The sequence below is a fragment of the Sorex araneus genome, chromosome 2 (genome assembly GCF_027595985.1).
Source record: "Sorex araneus isolate mSorAra2 chromosome 2, mSorAra2.pri, whole genome shotgun sequence".
Classification (NCBI taxonomy): Eukaryota; Metazoa; Chordata; class Mammalia; order Eulipotyphla; family Soricidae; genus Sorex; species Sorex araneus.
The window spans coordinates 59977391-59996650 of record NC_073303.1 but is presented as its reverse complement, the minus strand read 5'-3'; the positions used below and the strand labels follow the sequence as shown (position 1 = coordinate 59996650).

At 40.5% G+C, this 19260-nt stretch overlaps 1 protein-coding gene across 1 annotated transcript in view; it reads left to right on the top strand.

The window, feature by feature from the left end:
- The window catches only part of SLC26A7 (solute carrier family 26 member 7), a 148499-nt gene extending 129736 nt beyond the window's left edge, over positions 1-18763 (top strand). The window contains exons 14-19 of the mRNA XM_004602350.2: positions 892-1026; positions 3067-3115; positions 11928-12028; positions 17251-17305; positions 17389-17492; positions 18679-18763. Of these exons, the coding sequence (XP_004602407.2) occupies positions 892-1026; positions 3067-3115; positions 11928-12028; positions 17251-17305; positions 17389-17492; positions 18679-18714 (480 nt within the window). The 3' untranslated portion in view covers positions 18715-18763. The remainder of the gene's footprint in view (positions 1-891; positions 1027-3066; positions 3116-11927; positions 12029-17250; positions 17306-17388; positions 17493-18678) is intronic.
- The last annotated feature ends 497 nt before the right edge of the window (positions 18764-19260 follow it).

Genomic DNA, 19260 nt, shown 5'->3' with positions numbered 1-19260 from the left:
TTTATTTATTTGGGGGAACACACAGAAATGCTCAGGTCTTATTCCTGGCTACACACTTGACTTACTCCTGGTGGCACTCAGAGTACAATATGGGGTGCCAGGAAACAAACCAGGTCAGCCTCTGCAAGGCAAATGCCTTGCTTGGCTACTTGCACTCTCATGCCCTATCTTGCTACTTGTACTCTCTCTCTAGCTCCAAGATTTCTTTTCATTAAGAAAATATATTGATGAATAAATACTAATTTAAAAGTTTTAGGTTGAATGGAATATATATATTTTGGAAAATGGAGTTTCCTCCTCTTATTCTTAATATACTCTAGCCTGTTAACTGTTAATGATAAAAGAAAATAAAGGAAAGGCTATAAATATTATTACTATTATATTATTATTAATAATATTATTATTATTTTAGTTAGGGCTACTCTTGGCTATGGTCATTATATTCTTGTAATATAATATCAAATATATATAGAATATAATATAGAATATAATTTCAAATATAATATAAAATATAATATTAAATTATAAAAGAATATAATATCAAAATTATATTCTCGATTGTATGCTCAGGGATCACTCCTGGCAATGCTCAGAGGACCACTTTTGGTGCCAGAGATTGAACCCAGGTCAGCTGCATTTAAGGCGAGCACCTTTCTTGCTGTACTCTCTTTGGCCCTGAATCTTATGTTTTTATTTTACTTGACTAAAGAGGAAGTATGTGTCTTGTAATAGGAAGTATGATGAAGTGTTGTTTTCCAAATGTGTTTTAATAATGTCAATGTTGGTACTATTGCCGTGATTAAATGCATTTGAACTTGGGTTTCTTTTTTTCCCTTTTTTTTTTTCACTTGATTCACGACTCTGAATCTATTCCTTTTTTTCTTTCAAAAGGAAACCCTGCAGCGGGTGAAGATTATTTCCATAAACAATCCACTTGTTTTCTTGAATGCAAAGAAGTTTCATATGGATATGATGAATATAATTCAAAATGAAAATGCCAGCAGCCAGCCACTTGATATCAGCAAGGTATGGTTAACTGTTTATGATACATCATACTATGAATAACCTTTCTTTGTGAGACCCCCAAATTATCTTATCATATATACATATAAAATATCATGCATTTATATACAATAAAATTTGAGAGTTCTCCTTTCCCACAAAGGAGATTATATTTAATTCTCTATTTGGTTCTTCCATCTAGCTTTTTGCTAATCATTTTCAACCATTAATTTTTTCAGCATATGTGTAGCGGACAGTTTTACCTGTACTATAATTATTAGAAGAATAAATAATACGATGTGTACATAAAGCATCTTTTTATGGTGGGATATGCTTGGCATTGCTCAAGGCCAAGCTCAAGCTTGGTGGTCTGTCCTTTTAGTGCTGAGGGCACTGAATGGCTGGAGAATCAAACGCAGGCCTCTGGCATGCGATGTGACATGCATTCCAGCCCTTTGAGTTATCACCTGGCTTGAAAGGGCTATTGTACCAAGAGGAAGAAGCTTTAGATTAAATTTTATACATGATAAAAATATGTCAAATGAAATAAAGGATCATTAACTGATGCCAACATTTTCATGAATTATGACAAAATGCCAGTGGCCTTTCTCTCTGTGACCTTTCTCATTAAAACAATTATTGGATCAAACGTGCATCAGGATGATTCTCTGTCAGTGAGCTCTCGGTGATGACTTAACTCTCTAGTCCTCGGTGAGATTAAGAGCATGCACTTAAAACTAAGTTGCGTGGGTTTTCCACACACGAGCTGTCAGGACCTTAACTGAGTTCATACATCTTTCGTGTTTCACTTTCTTCATTGTTCATCAGGATAATTAAGTGAGTTGATGTCGGGCTTGATTACCTGTGTGAGGTAGTATCTGTCAGATTTATCCACTATTAAGTCATAATTTTCCACTTTCCACTTTTCAGAAGTACATTATAATGTGGGGCCCAGAATATGTTTTGTCCCATCTCCTAGACAGTGGGGTATCTACATGGATTATTTGAAATTTTTTTATGAGATCAAAGTAAGGGATATTTTTTTAAAGAAGGGAAATAAAACTCACACTCATTGATTCTTCTTTAAAGGACTAAATCACCAATCCATTGCTGTGATATTGCTTGAATCTCACAAGAAATGAAATCTGATATTGGAAATGAAAAATAATTGTGCAATGGGTAGCTGTCAATTCTGGGCTTAACATATATCAGCTTCACCACTGAATATCTAGATAATCTCTCACCATCCTCTAAAAGGAAAACTGATTTCATTAGAGAAGCAGTGTGAAATAGTGGTTGGGGACATCTGATTTTAAATAAAAAGGAATGGGCTTTGTTGTGTTGTAACCTGGTTACAATTAGTCTCTAGCTTTGTGGCTAATCAAGTTACTTAACTTTTCAAATATTTAGCACCTTATTTAGGAAATGATATTAGTGATTTTATAGCATTGCACTGAATATTAAATAAATCCGTAATATACAGTAAACACTCAAGAAATAAAAAATTTCTATCACCATCACCATTAGCAGTAATATTAAGTCATTTGAGACGTATACCACATGTGATATCATTTGAGGCATTGTTAATTTAAGAGAAGTTTAATTGTACATAAAGAATAATTTTTATTCTGTAACATTTTCACAAGTAAATATTTTTTTCAGGCATATTAGGAGATTACAGATGAATACTTAAACTTGTCCAATATCTTTGCTTGGAAAATGTTATGTTAATGAGGTTAATTTCTGATGAGATATGTTACATAAAAATAGAGAAATGTTTAATTCTTGATCAAAAATCAGAATAGTCTTGCAGAAGATGTTCTGAAAAAAAGGTGATTTGAATTGCTAGTATCAACTCTTTGCTGAGATTATATATACTCAGCACCTAAATTACCATCTTACTTTTTATTCTTGTATTCTTGTTGTTATATTATTATGTTGTTATATTGTTATAAAAGGGTTACTGAAAAGTAATGATTGAATGTGAGATTTACGGAGAAGGTAGTAATGTTTCATCAGAATAGAACTAAGCTTTAATGTTATTTTTCTTTTATTTCTTTTCAGTGTGAACAAAGTACATTGCTCAATTCTCTGTCCAATGGCAACTGCAATGGTGAGTTGGCACTTAAAATAACAGAAACACCCAAAGTCCAAGTGTTGTGACTTGAATCTTGAGAATACAAAATTAATCTCCCTTTTTCCTTCCCCTCTGCCTCCCTACTGTCACTTCTTCCTTCCCCTCCCCCTTCTTCTAGTCTCTAGCTCATCTTCCTCCTCTCTTCTCAGACATTCGCTTTCTCATCCCTCACTGTGTTCTTCTGTCTTACTCTCTTCCTCTTCGTTCTCATCTTTTTCATTCTTTTAATTTGTCATCTTTTATTCTCTTTTTTCTCCTCTCTATTAGAAATAATTTTAAGATGAGTAGACCTATGTAAGAAGATATAAAACTTTTAAAATAAGGTATTAAATAATTCAATAAGTTGTATCTATAAATTATTGGAAAGAAATACTATGCCCAGTAGAATAATCAATTGAAAAGATAGTTATTGCATTTAATTTATAGATATAAATCTATAGATATAAATCTATATCATATATTAAATTAAATCCTAATTAAAAGCTTATTAGGACATTTTAATGATATTGGCATTCTCATTATAAATTTTGAATAGAAACTCAGATGAGGCTTGAGATTTGACATTTATTCGGGCTCATGCTAGCGTGTAGCAGATCCAAGTTGGATCCCCAGCACCATATAGACACACAAGTTCCAGGAGGTGGCCTGGAGAGCCCCAAACACATCCTGGGTGTCCTGGGTGACCCGTGGCACACCAGCCTGGGCAGCAGAGTGTCCTGGACCTCTGTCATTGAGTCTCATGCCCAGTTAGATGAGAATCACTGGGAATGATTCCTCTGAGCCCTCTGAGTTTGGAGACACCCCCCCTCGCCCTCATCCCACTACCCCCAACACACAGACACACACACACACATACATACACACAAAAGAGGAAAAGTGAACAAGAAAGAATAAGGAAGACTCTCATGAAATATTGAACAAGAGGAGGTTATGCTGCTATCAAGATATATTATAAAGCTTTAATAATTAATTCAGGGTTGCTACTGGTTTAGAGTTAAATAGCCAGATCAGTAGGACGGACTAGACTGGAAAATAAAAGACTTGTAACATCTACTGGCATTTGATTTATGACGACAGTGGCACTGGAGCGCAGTGGGAGGAGGACATTCTTGTTAGCGCACGATGCTGAGATAATAATGTACCTGTTACGAATTAAATTATGCCTCTCCTCCTAGCTCACATCCCTCAGACCACTCGGATAAAAGCCCCCAAACAACGTGATAGGCAAAATATAAATTTAAAGAGGAATAATGCAAGAAATATTAAGCATGAAATGACGGTCATTAAATTTCACTAGATTAAGATCATTTGGGGGTGGGGGAGGTACCCCGCTGTGCTCAGGGCTTACTTCTGGCTCTTGACTCAGAGTGACTCCTGGGGGTGCTCGGGAAGCCGTATGGGATGCAGGGAATTGAGACCAACTTGGGCATGTGCAAGAGAAGACACTCACCCACCGCACTATCACTTCAGCCCCACACGTTACACGCATCTGTTGTTCTTTGAATTGGTTTGTTTGGGGAACCACATCCATGGGTGCTCAGCGTTTCTGCCTGTGTGCTCAGGAATCACTTTTTCTGGACAGGGGAAGGCAGAGACAGTGCCAGGGATTGAACCAGGGTTAGAAGCAAGAATATTTGTTTGTCAAAAAGGTGCCACACATAGGGGCTGGAGTGATAGCACAGCGGGTAGGGCGTTTGCCTTGCACGCGGCCGACCCGGGTTCGAATCCCAGCATCCCATATGGTCCCCTGAGCACTGCCAGGGGTGATTCCTGAGTGCAGAGCCAGGAGTGACCCCTGTGCATTGCCGGGTGTGACCCAAAAAGCAAAAAAAAAAAAAAAGGTGCCACACATAGAAAACCTGAGAAGATAAGTCTTAGTAAAAGATATAAAATGGCAAAAGGACTTGACTCCCCTACAAAATAATAAGCATGAAAAACAGATGATCTACCTTTATTTAAGATCAAGAGACAGGGGGGCTGGAGCGATAGCACAGTGGGGAGGGCGTTTGCGCTGCATGGACATACTCGGTTTGATCCCCAGCATCCCATATGGAGTAATTCCTGAGTGCAGAGCCAGGAGTAACCCCTGAGCATCACTGGGTGTGACCCAAAAACAAAAACAAAAAAAATCAAAAGACAAACAAGCAGTTTTTAAAGGAACTGTTACAAATTTGCCAAAAATACATTAATATATGCTTTGTGCTATTATCATAATTACTATTATTCACTGCAATTATTGGGAAAAATGAAAACAGAAACTCCAGTAACCGCAGGACATAATATGGACAAAAATGCTAATGTTTCAGGGTTGCTTGGGGGGCAGAGTGCCTCCTATGTGTTGGCGGAAGTAGAAACAGTTGCAGATACTTGGGGAAAAAATTTGATAATTTTCTTTACAGCTGAAGATACACATATCCTAGGGTTGGCAATTCCTCTCCTACAAGTTCATGCTAAAGAAATGATAGCTTATACTAGCCAAGTTATATAAGAATGTTCACATTAATATTGTTTGTGACTACTCAAACATGGATACAATGCTTTTGTTCCATCTCAAAAATAGAAGCAACAGGCATATATAAATTCTGCTCTATTGGGGGCCAGAGAGCGGGTGGGCTCCTGCCTTACATGGGACCAGTTTGGTTGCATACTGGCATCACATGTGGTCCCTTGAGCACTGCCAGGAACAACTCCTGAGCACAGAGCCAGGAGTAAGTCCCTGAGTACCACCAAGTGTTGCCCCAAAACCAACCAACCGACCAAACAAACAAAAATAACCCACCAAAAGCCCAACCAATCAAGTAAATTGTTCTATATTTATAAAATTGAGTTTTCTTTTCTTTTTTTTTCTTTTTGGGTCATACCTGGTGATGCTCAGGGGTTACTCCTGGCTCTGCACTCAGGAATTACTCCTAGCGGTGCTCGGGGGACCATATGGGATGCTGGGAATCGAACCCGGGTCTGGGACTGGAGCAATAGCACAGCAGGTAGGGCATTTGCCTTGCATGCAGCTGACCCAGGTTTGATTACCAGCGCCAGGAGTAAATCCAGGTGTGACCCAAAAAGAAAAAAAAAATAGTTGAAAGGTGGAAAACATAATATTACAACTTCATTTCTATAACTTCAAAAACAAAGAAGGTTGAATTCTATAAATTTCCATAGTTTTAAAGACAATAAGGAAATAAATCTTAATATTTGTATTTAGAAACATACAGGATTATTCATAGTAGTATTGCTACCTGAAAGCCACTAAAACACCCATTAAAAGTACAGGATAAAGAATGTATAAAATACTTATATAACATGATACAATATTCAACATGATATTGCTTGTAGTGCTGTACATTGTTTCTAAAATAAATATACTCATATATAATGGAATGGGACAGAATAAATATAAATATATGAATCAGCTCCATTGATCCATGTCAGCGTGGATTCAGCTCAGATGTCACCTTCTCTGTTTTTTCTGCTTTTGTTGCAAGTTTGCCATTTCCTAGCTTATGCTCTCAAAGAACGTACATATAATATTAGTGCTATATTTTTAATTTATTATGTGATTTTCCTCCGCTGAGCCCAACAAGAGTGATTCTTAGTACAGACCCAGGAGCAATGCCAGGTGAGGCCCCCAGACAAAATAAACAAATGAACAAAGGAGCAAAAACCAAGATATAAGAAAGGCAAACATGCTAGAGAGATGACTCAAAGGGTTGAAGGCAAGCTCTGCATTCAGGAGGTGTCTCCTTCCCACCGCATGTCCCTAGGAGGCGCTTATGAGCACAGAGCTAGGAGCAACCCTTGCCACCTCTGGGTGTGGGCCAAACAGTAAAACTAAAACAAGTAGTTGGGGAGTGAGTCCAGCGGATAGGGCTCAATTTCCATCCCACATGATCCCCCAAGGAATCGCCAGGAGTAATTTCTGAGCCCAGATCCAGGAATAACCTCTGAGCATTGCCTGATGCGGCCCCCAAACTAAAATCAATTAAAAAAACAAAAGAACAAGCCAGTTTGGAAAGAGACACCACTAGTCATTAGGGAAATAGAAATTAAAATTGTATTATTTAAAATGGCCACTATAAATCAGACAAGAAATTATAATATTAAAATGGAAATCAGTGATATGTACCTCTGAAGGCATTGTTAGTTGAGACGCCCACTCTGCCTTTTCCCAACCTTTAGAATACTTCAAATCACTGTTCCGCTGAGTGAAAAGTTCTCAAGTCAGTTGAGAATCTCTTGGAAGCAGAGAGCAACATTTCTCTTCATTCGTAGTTCTTTTTATGTTTTTCTCTATTTTTGTGGGGCTGGAGGGATAGCACAGCGGGTAGGGCGTTTGCCTTGCACGCGGCCAACCGGGTTTGATTCCTCTCGCCCGCACGGCAAAGCCTGGCAAGCTATCCATGGCGTATCTGATATGCCAAAAACAGTAACAAGTCTCATAACAGTAATCGTTACTGATGCCTGCTCCAGCAAATCGATGACAATGACAGTGACAGTTTGTGGGGAGGAGGGTGGAGAGTAGTTGTGCACGTTGTGGTTGGTGCTCAAGGGTTACTCCTGGCTGTGTACTTAAGGATAAGTTCAGGCAAGGCTCAGGTGTGGGGTGCTGGGATTTGACCCTGGGTCAGCGAGAAAGCAAGAGCCCTGCTTACTGTAGATGGCTCTGGGGCCTTTGTTCTGTGCTCTACTTACATTTCTCAGCACAGCGCTTACTAGCAGTCAACACACCTGCATGGATTGCTGGAGTGAATGAGTGACTGAATTAATGGATAAACGAAGGAGATGCTTTATAAAATGTGCAGGGTTTCCAAAGATAGTATTGTGATATGACATATATTTCACAACATTTTTTTTCTTGAGAACTTAGAAATATAAATATGCCTCTCAATAGTTGATATAATCCAAAACTGCCTCTCAAAGAAATCATGGGGGACTCACCGAGTGTCAAAAATCTTGTGAAATATATGAAAGACACTCCTGAATTATGCAACTATAAATACTTTTTAATTCAAAGAGTTAATGAATATACCACAGGAAGGAGCTGCCTTCCACAGTTTGGAGTTAATTACCCACCCACACCTGATGGTTAATTTCTTTCTGAAATGTTGTTTTTTGTAGACAAAGCCATCATTTACCACATCCCACATGGGTATAGATGAGTCGCCTCCTTCGCACATGCTCCAAGCTTACCTCATTTCGCTTAAGGCAGGGTATTAGCTGTGCTTTCACTTTACTCTTTTTTCCAATGATGTGATTTTTATTGCATGGGTTGATTTACTTAGAAGCTTAGAACACAAGGTTATTGCCATAAAATCGATGCAATGGCAGAGGATACTGTGTGGAAGGGAAAAAACAAACACTTCACTTAATTTTGGAAAGACTTCAGAACTGCTTATTGTACTTAAATTTACATTTGAGTGAATTAGTCATTTTACCATTAAAGTTGTCTTTTTTTTTTTAATTTAGAAAAAAAACAGCATCATGAATTGCTTCTCTTAAAATGGTTTCCTTAAATTATTATCAAACTAATGGCATGCTTCTTTTGTTTGGCTTTATATGATTTGCTTTGTTTGGGATGGCTTGAAGAAGAAGTACAGAGAATTTGATTAAAGAGAGAGAACAAATTAGAATGTAAAAATCGCAGAAGTTGAAGGAATTAAACTCCAAGACAATGAAACAAAATTTTTGTGTCACTGTTGATAATACCAAACATTTTTTATAGTTAGTAGCCTGTCAGTGCTGAAGTTATATAATAATTAAAAGAAAATATAAAGAATGACAAGTAAATTTATCAGGGAAATCAATGTGACCAAAAATAGATACTTTGTTTAATATCATGAAAATGGTCTTTGAAATCATTGTAGTCTTTTAGATCCGGTGAGCAGACTTGTTAGATAGCACGTGGGCAGATGATGTTTTCATGCTACCATCTTAAAACTCAGTTTGACAAATAACTTCGTTATCAAATAGTAGTAGCTTCTGGAGCACTGAGTTGATTAAAAATTTTAAGGTCTTCTTTGATCTCATGGGGAAAAAAGGTGCTATGATTGATTGGTTATGTCATTTTAGCTAAGCAACAGAGATAATAGTATCCAAGTAATAATTTTAGAAAATGCTATGCATTGTCACATTTTGTAAATTTAAAAAATCGCTAATATTCTTTCAGAATAAAGTTTCTTTGTACCAAGCCTCTCACAGTATAACAGCTGACTTACATTTTCTAATAGATAAAGATTAAGGGTAAAGATACTCACAAAGGTTTTATTTCATGTTTGGTTTGGGAAATTAAAAGTAGTGGTCATGAAATACTAGTGATGACCATTAATGATATAGAAAAGTTTAAGCTAAGAGGTTTATATTGTAAATTATTCTAAAATATATAATATTTAAAAGACCCATACCTTGGGGCTGGAGCGATAGCACAGCGGGTAGGGCGTTTGCCTTGCACGCACCCGACCCGGGTTCGATTCCCAGCATCCCATATGGTCCCCTGAGCACCGCCAGGAGTAATTCCTGAATGCAGAGCCAGGAGTAACCCCTGTGCATCACCAGGTATAACCCAAAAAGCAAAATAAATAAATAAATAAATAAATAAAAATAAAAGACACATACCTTGCTAAGAACAGTTCTGCAGAAGGAGGTAGAAAAAATAGTTTACTAATCTAATAGCAGTCATATCACCGCTGTCATTTTAAGATCATTCATGAAAGGCGTCAGTGGTTTCGTACATTCACCAAAGTGTCAGTATCTCTCCACCACTATTTGTAGTACCTCAAGGATAGACATGGTGTGAAAAAATATTGTAATCCTAAAATATAATTGCTTAATACTCTTACAAGCCAATGCTACATCAATCTATTAAAAACAAAATTACTAATTATTTTCTTTAAGGCTGGAGCAATAGCACAGTGGGTAGGGCTCTTGCCTTGCACGTGGCCTACCTGTATTTGATTCCACTGTTCCTCTCAGAGAGCCCGTCAAACTACTGAGAGTATCCTGCCCGTATGGCAGAGCCTGGCAAGCTACCCATGGTGTATTCGATATACCAAAAAACAGTAGCAACAAGTCTCACAATGGAGACATTACTGGTGCTGGCTCAAGCAAATCGATGAACAATGGGACAACAGTGCCACTGTGCTACATTTTCTTTAACAAGAGTGTTCCACCTTTAAGCCGTGATGTGCTGTTAAATTTTAAGCATGGGGTGGTGGAGGAGCAGAGATTTGCAACATTTGCCAGTTTCCATAGTATAAATATATGTAGACTAATTTCAACATGCTGTTATTAAGCATGGGGTTAAGAGGAATTGTACAGGAGCTGCAGAGATAGTACAGCGAGTAAGTAGGGTGTTTGCCTTGCACCCAGCTGATTCGTGATAAATCCCGAGCATCCCATGTGGTTCCCTGAGTATGCCAGGAGTAATTTCCAAGTGCAGAAGTAGAAGTAATCAATTGCTAGATATCTTTAAACCCTGAAAATTCAATGAAATATTTCCAATTTGAATAAAAATATACTGATGAGTCACAAGAAATACGTATCCCAGAGGCTGGAGCAATAGTACAGCAGGTAGGGCGTTTGCCTTGCACTTGGCCAACCCGGGTTCAATTTCCAGCATCTCATATGGTCCCCCAAGCACCGCCAGGAGTAATTCCTGAGTGCAAAGCCAGGAGTAACCTTTGAGCATCTCTGGGTGTGACCCCCCCCAAAATTTTTTTTAAAAAAAGAAATACGTATCCCAGATGAAATAATGAGACAGATGTCAAACAACTCTTTTAATATTGATTATGAATTCTGACTCTGTAACTCTAAATAAAGTAGAATAGAAGTATTTTAAAAATAATGTACTGACAACATATGTGTGTGTTTATGGAAATAAGAACCCTTAATGAAGGTAGTCTGTGTGTTTAATTAATTAGTGAACATGTCAGAGGATGTGGTTAACTTTAATCTGTTTTGAATTTCTAAATGACTGTTTAGGCCAATGGAAGCATAGCCTGAATCTACACTCGCAGCTTAGCCACTCTTCCCACTCGGGGAATCAAGGGTCCACAGACTGTCTGGCCCCTGCAGACTCCAGCCAATAAATGTTGGTTGAATGGAAACAGGAATAGTTTGAGGTGCTAAACTATCATGATTTTCAATCAAATGTCTCCATATCATTAGAAAATTTTCATCTCTACTTTAGAGAATTAAATACTCATATTTGTATTTATATAAGCAATATATATGTATATATATATATATATATATATGTATATATATCCCTCTCGGAGAGCCGGGCAAGCTACCGAGAGTATCCCGCCTGCACAGCAGAGCTGGCAAGCTACCTATGGTGTATTTGATATGCCAAAAACAGTAACAACAAGTCTCACAATGGAGACGTTACTGGTGCCCACTGGAGCAAATTGATGAGCAATGGGATGACAGTAACAGTGACGGTGACTGTTTTTTTTTTGGCTGGAGCAATAGCACAGCGGGTACGGCTTTTGTCTTGCACACGGCCAACCGGGTTTGACTCCCAGCATCCCATATGGTCCCCTGAGCATCACCAGGGCTAATTTCTGAGTGCATGAGCCTGGAGTAATCCCTGTGCATTGCCGGGTGTGACCCAAAAAGAAAAAAATAAAACTCCATCTTAAAATTTAAAAAAAGTCATTAACTAAAAAACATAAAACTCAAGTGTCCTGAATTTGTGTTTATTAAATGAAGCGGTGCTTCCCTTTTCGCCTTCTAACGGCCAGCAGCAGGAATCTCCAGAATCTTCTCTCACTCAGGTGTCTTCCTCTTGCAGAAGAAGCCTCCCAGCCTTGCCTGAGAGAGAAGTGCTCTCTAATCCTGGATTGCAGTGGATTGACCTTTTTCGACTATTCTGGAGTCTCGGAGCTGGTGGAGGTACTTGCCCAGTCTGCGTCTGCATGGACCCTTGCTGCAGAGAGGGCGTTTTCTCACAGCCACTCTCTCTGCCCTGGGCTCTAGGTCCCGCTTTTTGTCCCAATACCCCTCTCGAGCTCTTTTCTTCACAGAATAGGAAACTTCTGTGCCCGTCTTGTCACTACTGCTCTCCCTGTTGAGTCTCTGAGCTAAGAGCACGTGTCACGTCTGGGGGCATTCACACGAGGCAGACTCAAAACAGAAACTGGAGTTGAGGGGAAGCCGTCGCCTTGTGAGCAGTGGGTCCACAGGCTTCCACAGGAAGGAGACGTTTATCTCCGGGAGAAGCCAGCCCTGGTGGCCACGGCAGAATTCACTCACGTGGTGGCCGGGGACCCTCCTCAGCTCCTCAGGCAATGGCGAGTGCAGGAGATTTCTCCACTTTCAGAGCCTGCAGCTTCTCTATCCCCGAGTTCCTTAAACTGGCCCGTGACCCCATTAGTGACCCCATATCACAAACAGAATATGAATAGGGTCCTGAATAATGTTGGCAATTGGGAAGGGTTCCTGTACGTGCAGTGAGCGAAACTGAGTTCCAAATCAGACGCACGATGACTTTGAAATGTGCAGTGTGAAGACAGCCTCTGGGGAACAGTCTGCAAGGGTGGTCCTGGTTCAACTGTACTAGCTTAGAATGAAGATCAGTTTTGTGACAATGAGACAGTGATGCCGTTTCAGACATGGCAGCTAGCCTGACAACAGATTATGCATCACTGTCACTGTCACTGTCATCCCATTGCTCATCGATTTGTTCGAGCGGGCACCAGTAACGTCTCTCATTGTGAGACTTGTTGTTACTGTTTTTGGCCTATCCAATACGCCACGGGGAGCTTGCCAGGCTCTGCCATGCGGGCGCGATACTCTGGGTAGCTTGCCGGGCTCTCTGAGAGGGGCGGAGGAATTGAACACGGGTTGGCCACATGAAAGGCGAATGAATGCCCTACCGCTGTGCTATCGCTCCAGCCCAGATTATGCATAATAAATAATATTTTAAATACCCGAGGTCTTGAATCTAGTGGTCGTTTGGAGTGTGTTACCCCTTAAACTAAATAATGTTTTTATTTGGGGCCACAGAGTAGGAAGGCGCTTCCCTTGCAAGAAGCTGACCCCGGCTTCATCCCAGGTGTCACATATTGTCCCCAGAGCCCTGGTAGGCGTGAACCCTGAGCTCAGGGCCAGTAGGAATCCCAAAATATACTTTGGTGTAGCCCACAACAAAATCCCCCCCCCCAAAAAAATCCGTTTATTTCCTTCTTCTCTATAAAACAAAGAGTTTGGCAGTTTAACCTGAGATGTTCCATATTTTCTTTTGTATAAATCTGGATGATAAACTGGTAGTATCTTCTTCTTGGATGGTTTCTTGTATTCAGCCCTTTTATTATATACGGTAAAGGTCTAGGAGTTAAGGCAGAGGCCCCCACTAGGATCCACAGTTACAGACCTGGTCAGGGTCAGGTTTCAGTCAGACAGTGCTCCAACACCCAGCCCTCCCTCAGTGCACATGTCCCGCCACCAACGTCCCCACTTTGCCCCCAACCACCCTCCCCATTCTCTATGGAAGGCACTTTCCTTCTCTCTCCTTCTCTCTGTCTCTCTGTCTCTCTCCCTCTTTCTGTCTCTGTCTCTGTCTCTCTCTCCCCTTTTAGCATTACGGTTTGCAATACCGATACTGAGAAGTTACCATGTTTGTTCCTTTACTTGTTTTCAGCGCACAGTTCTTACCCAGACCGATCATTCCCAACTGTCTTTGTTATAGTGGTCCCTTCTCTATCCTAACTGCCTCTCCCCCAGCACGTGAGACAGGCATATCTCCAGGTCTCTTTAAACCACAGACAGCTGAGCCAGGAATCCCTGGGAGAAGTCCTTGGCATCCTGGACCCCACTTGAAAGGCTGCACGCCCTAAAAAATATCACATTCATGGGGATCATTTAAACCAGTCTTGTTGGTCCTAGTTCTGGGCCAGAAAATCCAAAGATCACACTGGAAAAACAGTAGGTTAGAATTGTCCTATTTCTGGAAAAAGAGTGGATACATTTTTGGGGGGCATAGTTAAACAATTTATTTTCAATATGAGCTAATACTTTTTAGCTGCCTTACTTAGAGATTACAAATCAGACCGCAGGGCAGTAGCAAGGGGCATGTGGATGTCTGTCCCCACTGGTCAGGCCCTGAGGCTGAAAATTCAGAGGAAAATATAATCTAGGTGTTGGGAATGGTGAGGAATAACTTTCCCCACTTCTCTCTTATTGCTGTTAAAATCGTGTACAATGAAATTATGTGGGAAAAGTCAACAGATTTTTTAAAAATTTAAAATAGGCAGAAAGGGAACAGAGCGATAGCACAGCAAGTAGGGCACGTGCCTTGCTTGCAGCTGACCCACGGACAATCCCCAGATCCCCGTATAGTCCCCTCAGCCAATCATGAGTGATTCCTGAGCACTGAGCCAGGAGTAAGCCCTGAGCACCACTAGGTGTGCCCCCAACAAAAAAAGAAAAGAAAACTGGCAGAAAAGAGCATGATTTTTAATTTTTGGTGGGTGCTGGAAGCAGGGTCACATGGCTCTATCCGGGCTATGGGCAAATTTTGGGTCCCTTTCAATGAATCTCAGGCTGGAACTGCAGCTCAGCCGGTTGATGTCGGGATGTGGTGCCAGTGATGAGACCACACCCAGCAGTCTCGTCGTCCTTGTGAATGCAGGACATGCTCTCCTCCTGTGTGCTAGCTTCCTTGTTTGGGCCTGGTATATTTTTTTCTATTTTGGGTGACGAGTGGTACTGGTGGTGATTGATGAGGAGGACGTTCCTCCTGGCTCTGTGCTCAGAGATCTGTCCTGGAGGACTCCGGGACCCTGTGTCATGGCCAAGGTCAAATTCAAGGGAACTGTGTGTAATCGAGTGCCCTGCATGCTGTGTTATCATGCTGGGCCAGTCCTAATATTTCTTGTTTTTAATTATCCAAAAGACTTTTTAAAAATATTTTTTTGCTTTTCGGGTCACACCTGGCGATGCACAGGGATTATTCCTGGCTCTGCCCTCAGGAATCATTCCTGGCAGTGCTCAGGGGACCCTTTGGGATGCTGGAGATCAAACCTGGGCCTGTTATGTGCAAGGCAAATGCCCTACCCGCGGTGCTGTCGCTCCAGTCCCTAACCTAGTATTTCTAATCTGTGTATAACACCAATAGTCTCTGCTTTCCAATTCCCTTAATACTACTGATTTCTCTTTTATGGTTTCAGTACATTTTGACGTACGCTAAACATATTGGCTTTATGGGGGCCAGAATGATAGTACAGAGGGTAGGACACTTGCCTTTCAAGTAGCTGAAGCAGGTTCAATACTCAGCACCCCAGAGACCCCCTGAGCCCACCAGGAGTGAGCCAAAGAGCCAGGAATAAGCCCTAAATACCACCTGGTATGGTCCCAAGTGAACCAACTAAACCAATTCTAACATACAACTCCATATATTAGCCACATAACTAGGCCCCACTATTTCTTATGCCTAAATGTTTGCTTTTTTTTTTGTAAACTGGAAGTAGAAATAAACACTTCCTCAATATGCCGCTGAAATGAGCGAAGGCATAACAAGCACGCTGCCAAGCCTCCGCAACAACTCTGTACTCTGTGCTCTCAGCCGTCTCTCTGATCCTACTGTTCTCATTTGGCAAAACTCTAGTCCCTGTGCAATGGGTGTGTACGATAATTTGTAGTCCTCGGGGACTGTTGCCCGTGGTACTGGGGGTCACCAGATCCACAGCTGCGGTGCTGGCGGGCAGAGGGGTGGTGGCGAGGAGCCAAATCAGGGCCTCACACACCCCACTTTCAGCTGTCTCCTCAGCCATGTCTCTTTGGGGGGAGGGGAGAAAGTTGGGGAACAGCAGGACTCACTCCTGCCTCTGTGCTCAGAGACCCCTGCTCTTGGGTTCAGGGGCATGTGCAGTGCTGGGCCCTGAGCTGGGGCAGCCTCAGGTAAGGCGAGCACCTTAACCCCGATCATCTCTCCACCCTAGAGATGTTTCTTTAACAATAATAATGTCCTTACAGCGGGTGCCACTTCCTCACTGCAGCTGCACGAAAGAGGCCACAGAGTGGGGCAGAGGTCTCTTCCTCCCGCCTGCCTTCCTGCTTCCGGACAGCACTCCCAGGGCTATTTTCTTAGTTGCTTTTGTAATTTAATAAAAAGAAACACGTCTTAGGACTGAGAGGTTGGAGGAAACCAAGCTGTTCTGTTTGTCCTTCGGTTTAGGACACCCGAGAGGTCGGTGAGCTAGAGATTATGACTATCAACACCAAAAAAAAAAAAAAAACAAACAAACCCCACCCCTTAAAAAGTTGTGTGTTTGTGCTTCACTGAGCCTGAGGGAAACAAAGTCAAACACCCGACTAATCCAAGGTCACTTTAAAGACTAATCCAAGGTCACTTTAAATTAATCATTTTAACATATGAAAACAGAAGCCATTCATTCAGTGGGCATCTTAGTATTATTCTGCCGATTATTTATTTATGTACAGGATTATTTTGCAATTCTAACATACAACTCTTTTACAATTCTAACATACAGAGAGGTCTTCCTGCCGAAAGAAAGTAAGGGCTCATTTTTGGGACGTATACTTGTAGAATGTATTATAAATGCAGCTTGGTACATAACCAAATTGTCCTACCGTTGTTACTACAATGTCTAGATTTACTTTCTCTGAGTTTCAAGGGGCTGAGTTGGTGAGTTTAGATCAGGACCTTCAGTAAGTTTTTCCTAATTGAAATTTTCTGGAACTTAAACTTGGTAGGTAGGACTCTGTTCTCAAGTTTGTCAAACAAATTAGCATCTCATCTTGATGAACTTTAAGACTGGGAAGTTTGATTGTCCCTTTTAGCCTTGATTATAGTGAAGGTCTCAGTTTAATATCATGGGTGGAACTTAGAGTTCGCAGGACTAAGCCCACATTGTCGTCTATTATTCAGAGTAGACATCGCGTTGCCTTTAATCTTAGCCTGCTAACTGTCTCAATCTTGCCTGCCCGGTGTTTGCCTGACCATGTAACAATGTCTCCCTCTGGTGGTCAGCTATCATAAGAAGTGTTCTTTACTACAGAAATTCTTTATTCCGGGAATTTCCCTTCTGAAGCCCTTCTTATTTCCTGCCTGATTTCCTAAATTAATTGTGCACTTACTATTTTAATTCTTCCAGGTTTACATGGACTGTAAGAGCAAAAGTGTTGATGTGTCACTAGTTCATTGCAGAGGTAAGGGGCTGTCTTTCTTTGAACTTTGAGTGTGGTTCTGCTATGGCTTTCTCGATTCTGATGTCATCTGTATTTCCTTGTAGCCTCCTTGATGAAAGCGATGAACTACAGTGGCAATCTAGACTCAGAGAGACCAATTTTTTTTGAATCCATATCAGCTGCAATAAGTAGCATCCATTCAAATAAGGTAAGTTGAGCAAGGTACAAGATAGGTTATAGCACATAATCACGGACTCCACATTTTTTTCAATTATAGCCTCTTATCCCACTGACATCTAAGATACATTGAAAACTTGAGTGCCTCAAGCTCCTCAAGTCAAGGGCTGTTTCCATTTCTTTTATTTGACTATGAACATTTTTGAGTAATTTGGATGGATCTTCCCTCCATATTATTTACTTGGCGATCTTGGTGATTATCTGTTGAGTGTAAACTACGAATTTGTAAAAGAAATGCTTCTTTCAGGATCTACTTATGTTGGGCATTTGAAATACAGCTCTGTCAAATCTAAATTTCGATTTTGTTTGGATCTCTGACTAGCGGCCAGAGAGCTAGCACAGCAGGCAGGGCTCTTGCCTTGTGTGCTGCCCACCTGGGCTTGCTCCCGGGCATCCCATAGGGTCTCCCTGCACTTCCACGAGTCTTTCCTGTCCTCTGAGCCAGGAGTAACCCCTGGAGCATGTCTGGGTGCAATTTCCCCAGTGCCCTTCCCCGAAGAACCCCTTTAAGTATAACCATGATTCCTTTCCTTTCATGATACCTTTTCCTTCACTCCATTTTGCCACACTTAGACATACTGTTTGTGGAGTTTAGCATCCACATGGCAATGGAATGTCAGTAATCTTCCAAATACTAGGCTTTACGGTAACTTTGAAATCTATTCTAGATTTCCCCAAAAGTTCCTTGGAGTTTGAATCATTTTCCCCTTTCCTCATTCCCAGAACAGCTTTGGTGCCTCCCAGAGCGACCCCAATTATATTTAACCAGACCAGGATGTATTTATAAAGTAATAATAATGGACATTATTATTATTACTGCTATCACTATTACAATAAACCCAGCATTATTGAATATTCATCATGCTCTGGAGATAATCTGATATTTTATCTCTATGAACTTTATTTGCCACACTATTATTTAATCCACTTTTCAGAAGTGAGGAAAGAGACTCAGGGAACATATGGTATTTCTAAGTGGTAGGGACAGTTTCATCACCTGCAGGCTGATGCTGAATGTGGAGCTTTAGACGGCTATGTATTCTGATGTCTCATTGAATGTCTCCTTCCTTGCGTTGGCCAGACAGCTCTGATCTTTGACTAATACCAGTTAGAATCAAGTTAGTAGCTTGGATTCATTTCTTCATCTTTTATTTCAGAATTTGAGCAAACTCAGTGACCACAGCGAAGTGTGAGATTTTTTTGTCACCATATCCAGATCTTGTCTTTGGCACCTACTTGGAAGAGGCCATACATGCTCAAGTATTTCGTACAACTTTTGTTGTTTAGATTTTACAGATGACCTCTACAAAAAGTATGATGTGACTCTGCCACCTCGTAGCCAACTGGTAAAGATTTGTTAGCAATAGTTTTTCTAATCTTTGTTAGTAAGAAGGACCACTTAGTTGTTCTATAGTTATTTTATAAAAATCGGTATGCATTTAGTTTTAGGGTACTGAAAGGTAAACATGAATTTATTTCCTTCGTGTTGTTTGATTTTAAGTTAATTTGTAAAACTGAGAACACTTTGTCAGAAGAGACTTAGAACATTTGTAAGTCATTACAAAACTCCATATCATCTATATTTGCCTCATAAAAACATTTTAGCAAAATCATCATTTATCCTTCCCAAAGCTATTAAATATAAACCACATTAAATGCAACTTTATATTATGCAATATGAAATTCATAGAAAATAAGGCAAATACAAATGACAAACTAGAAATCATAACTGTGAAATC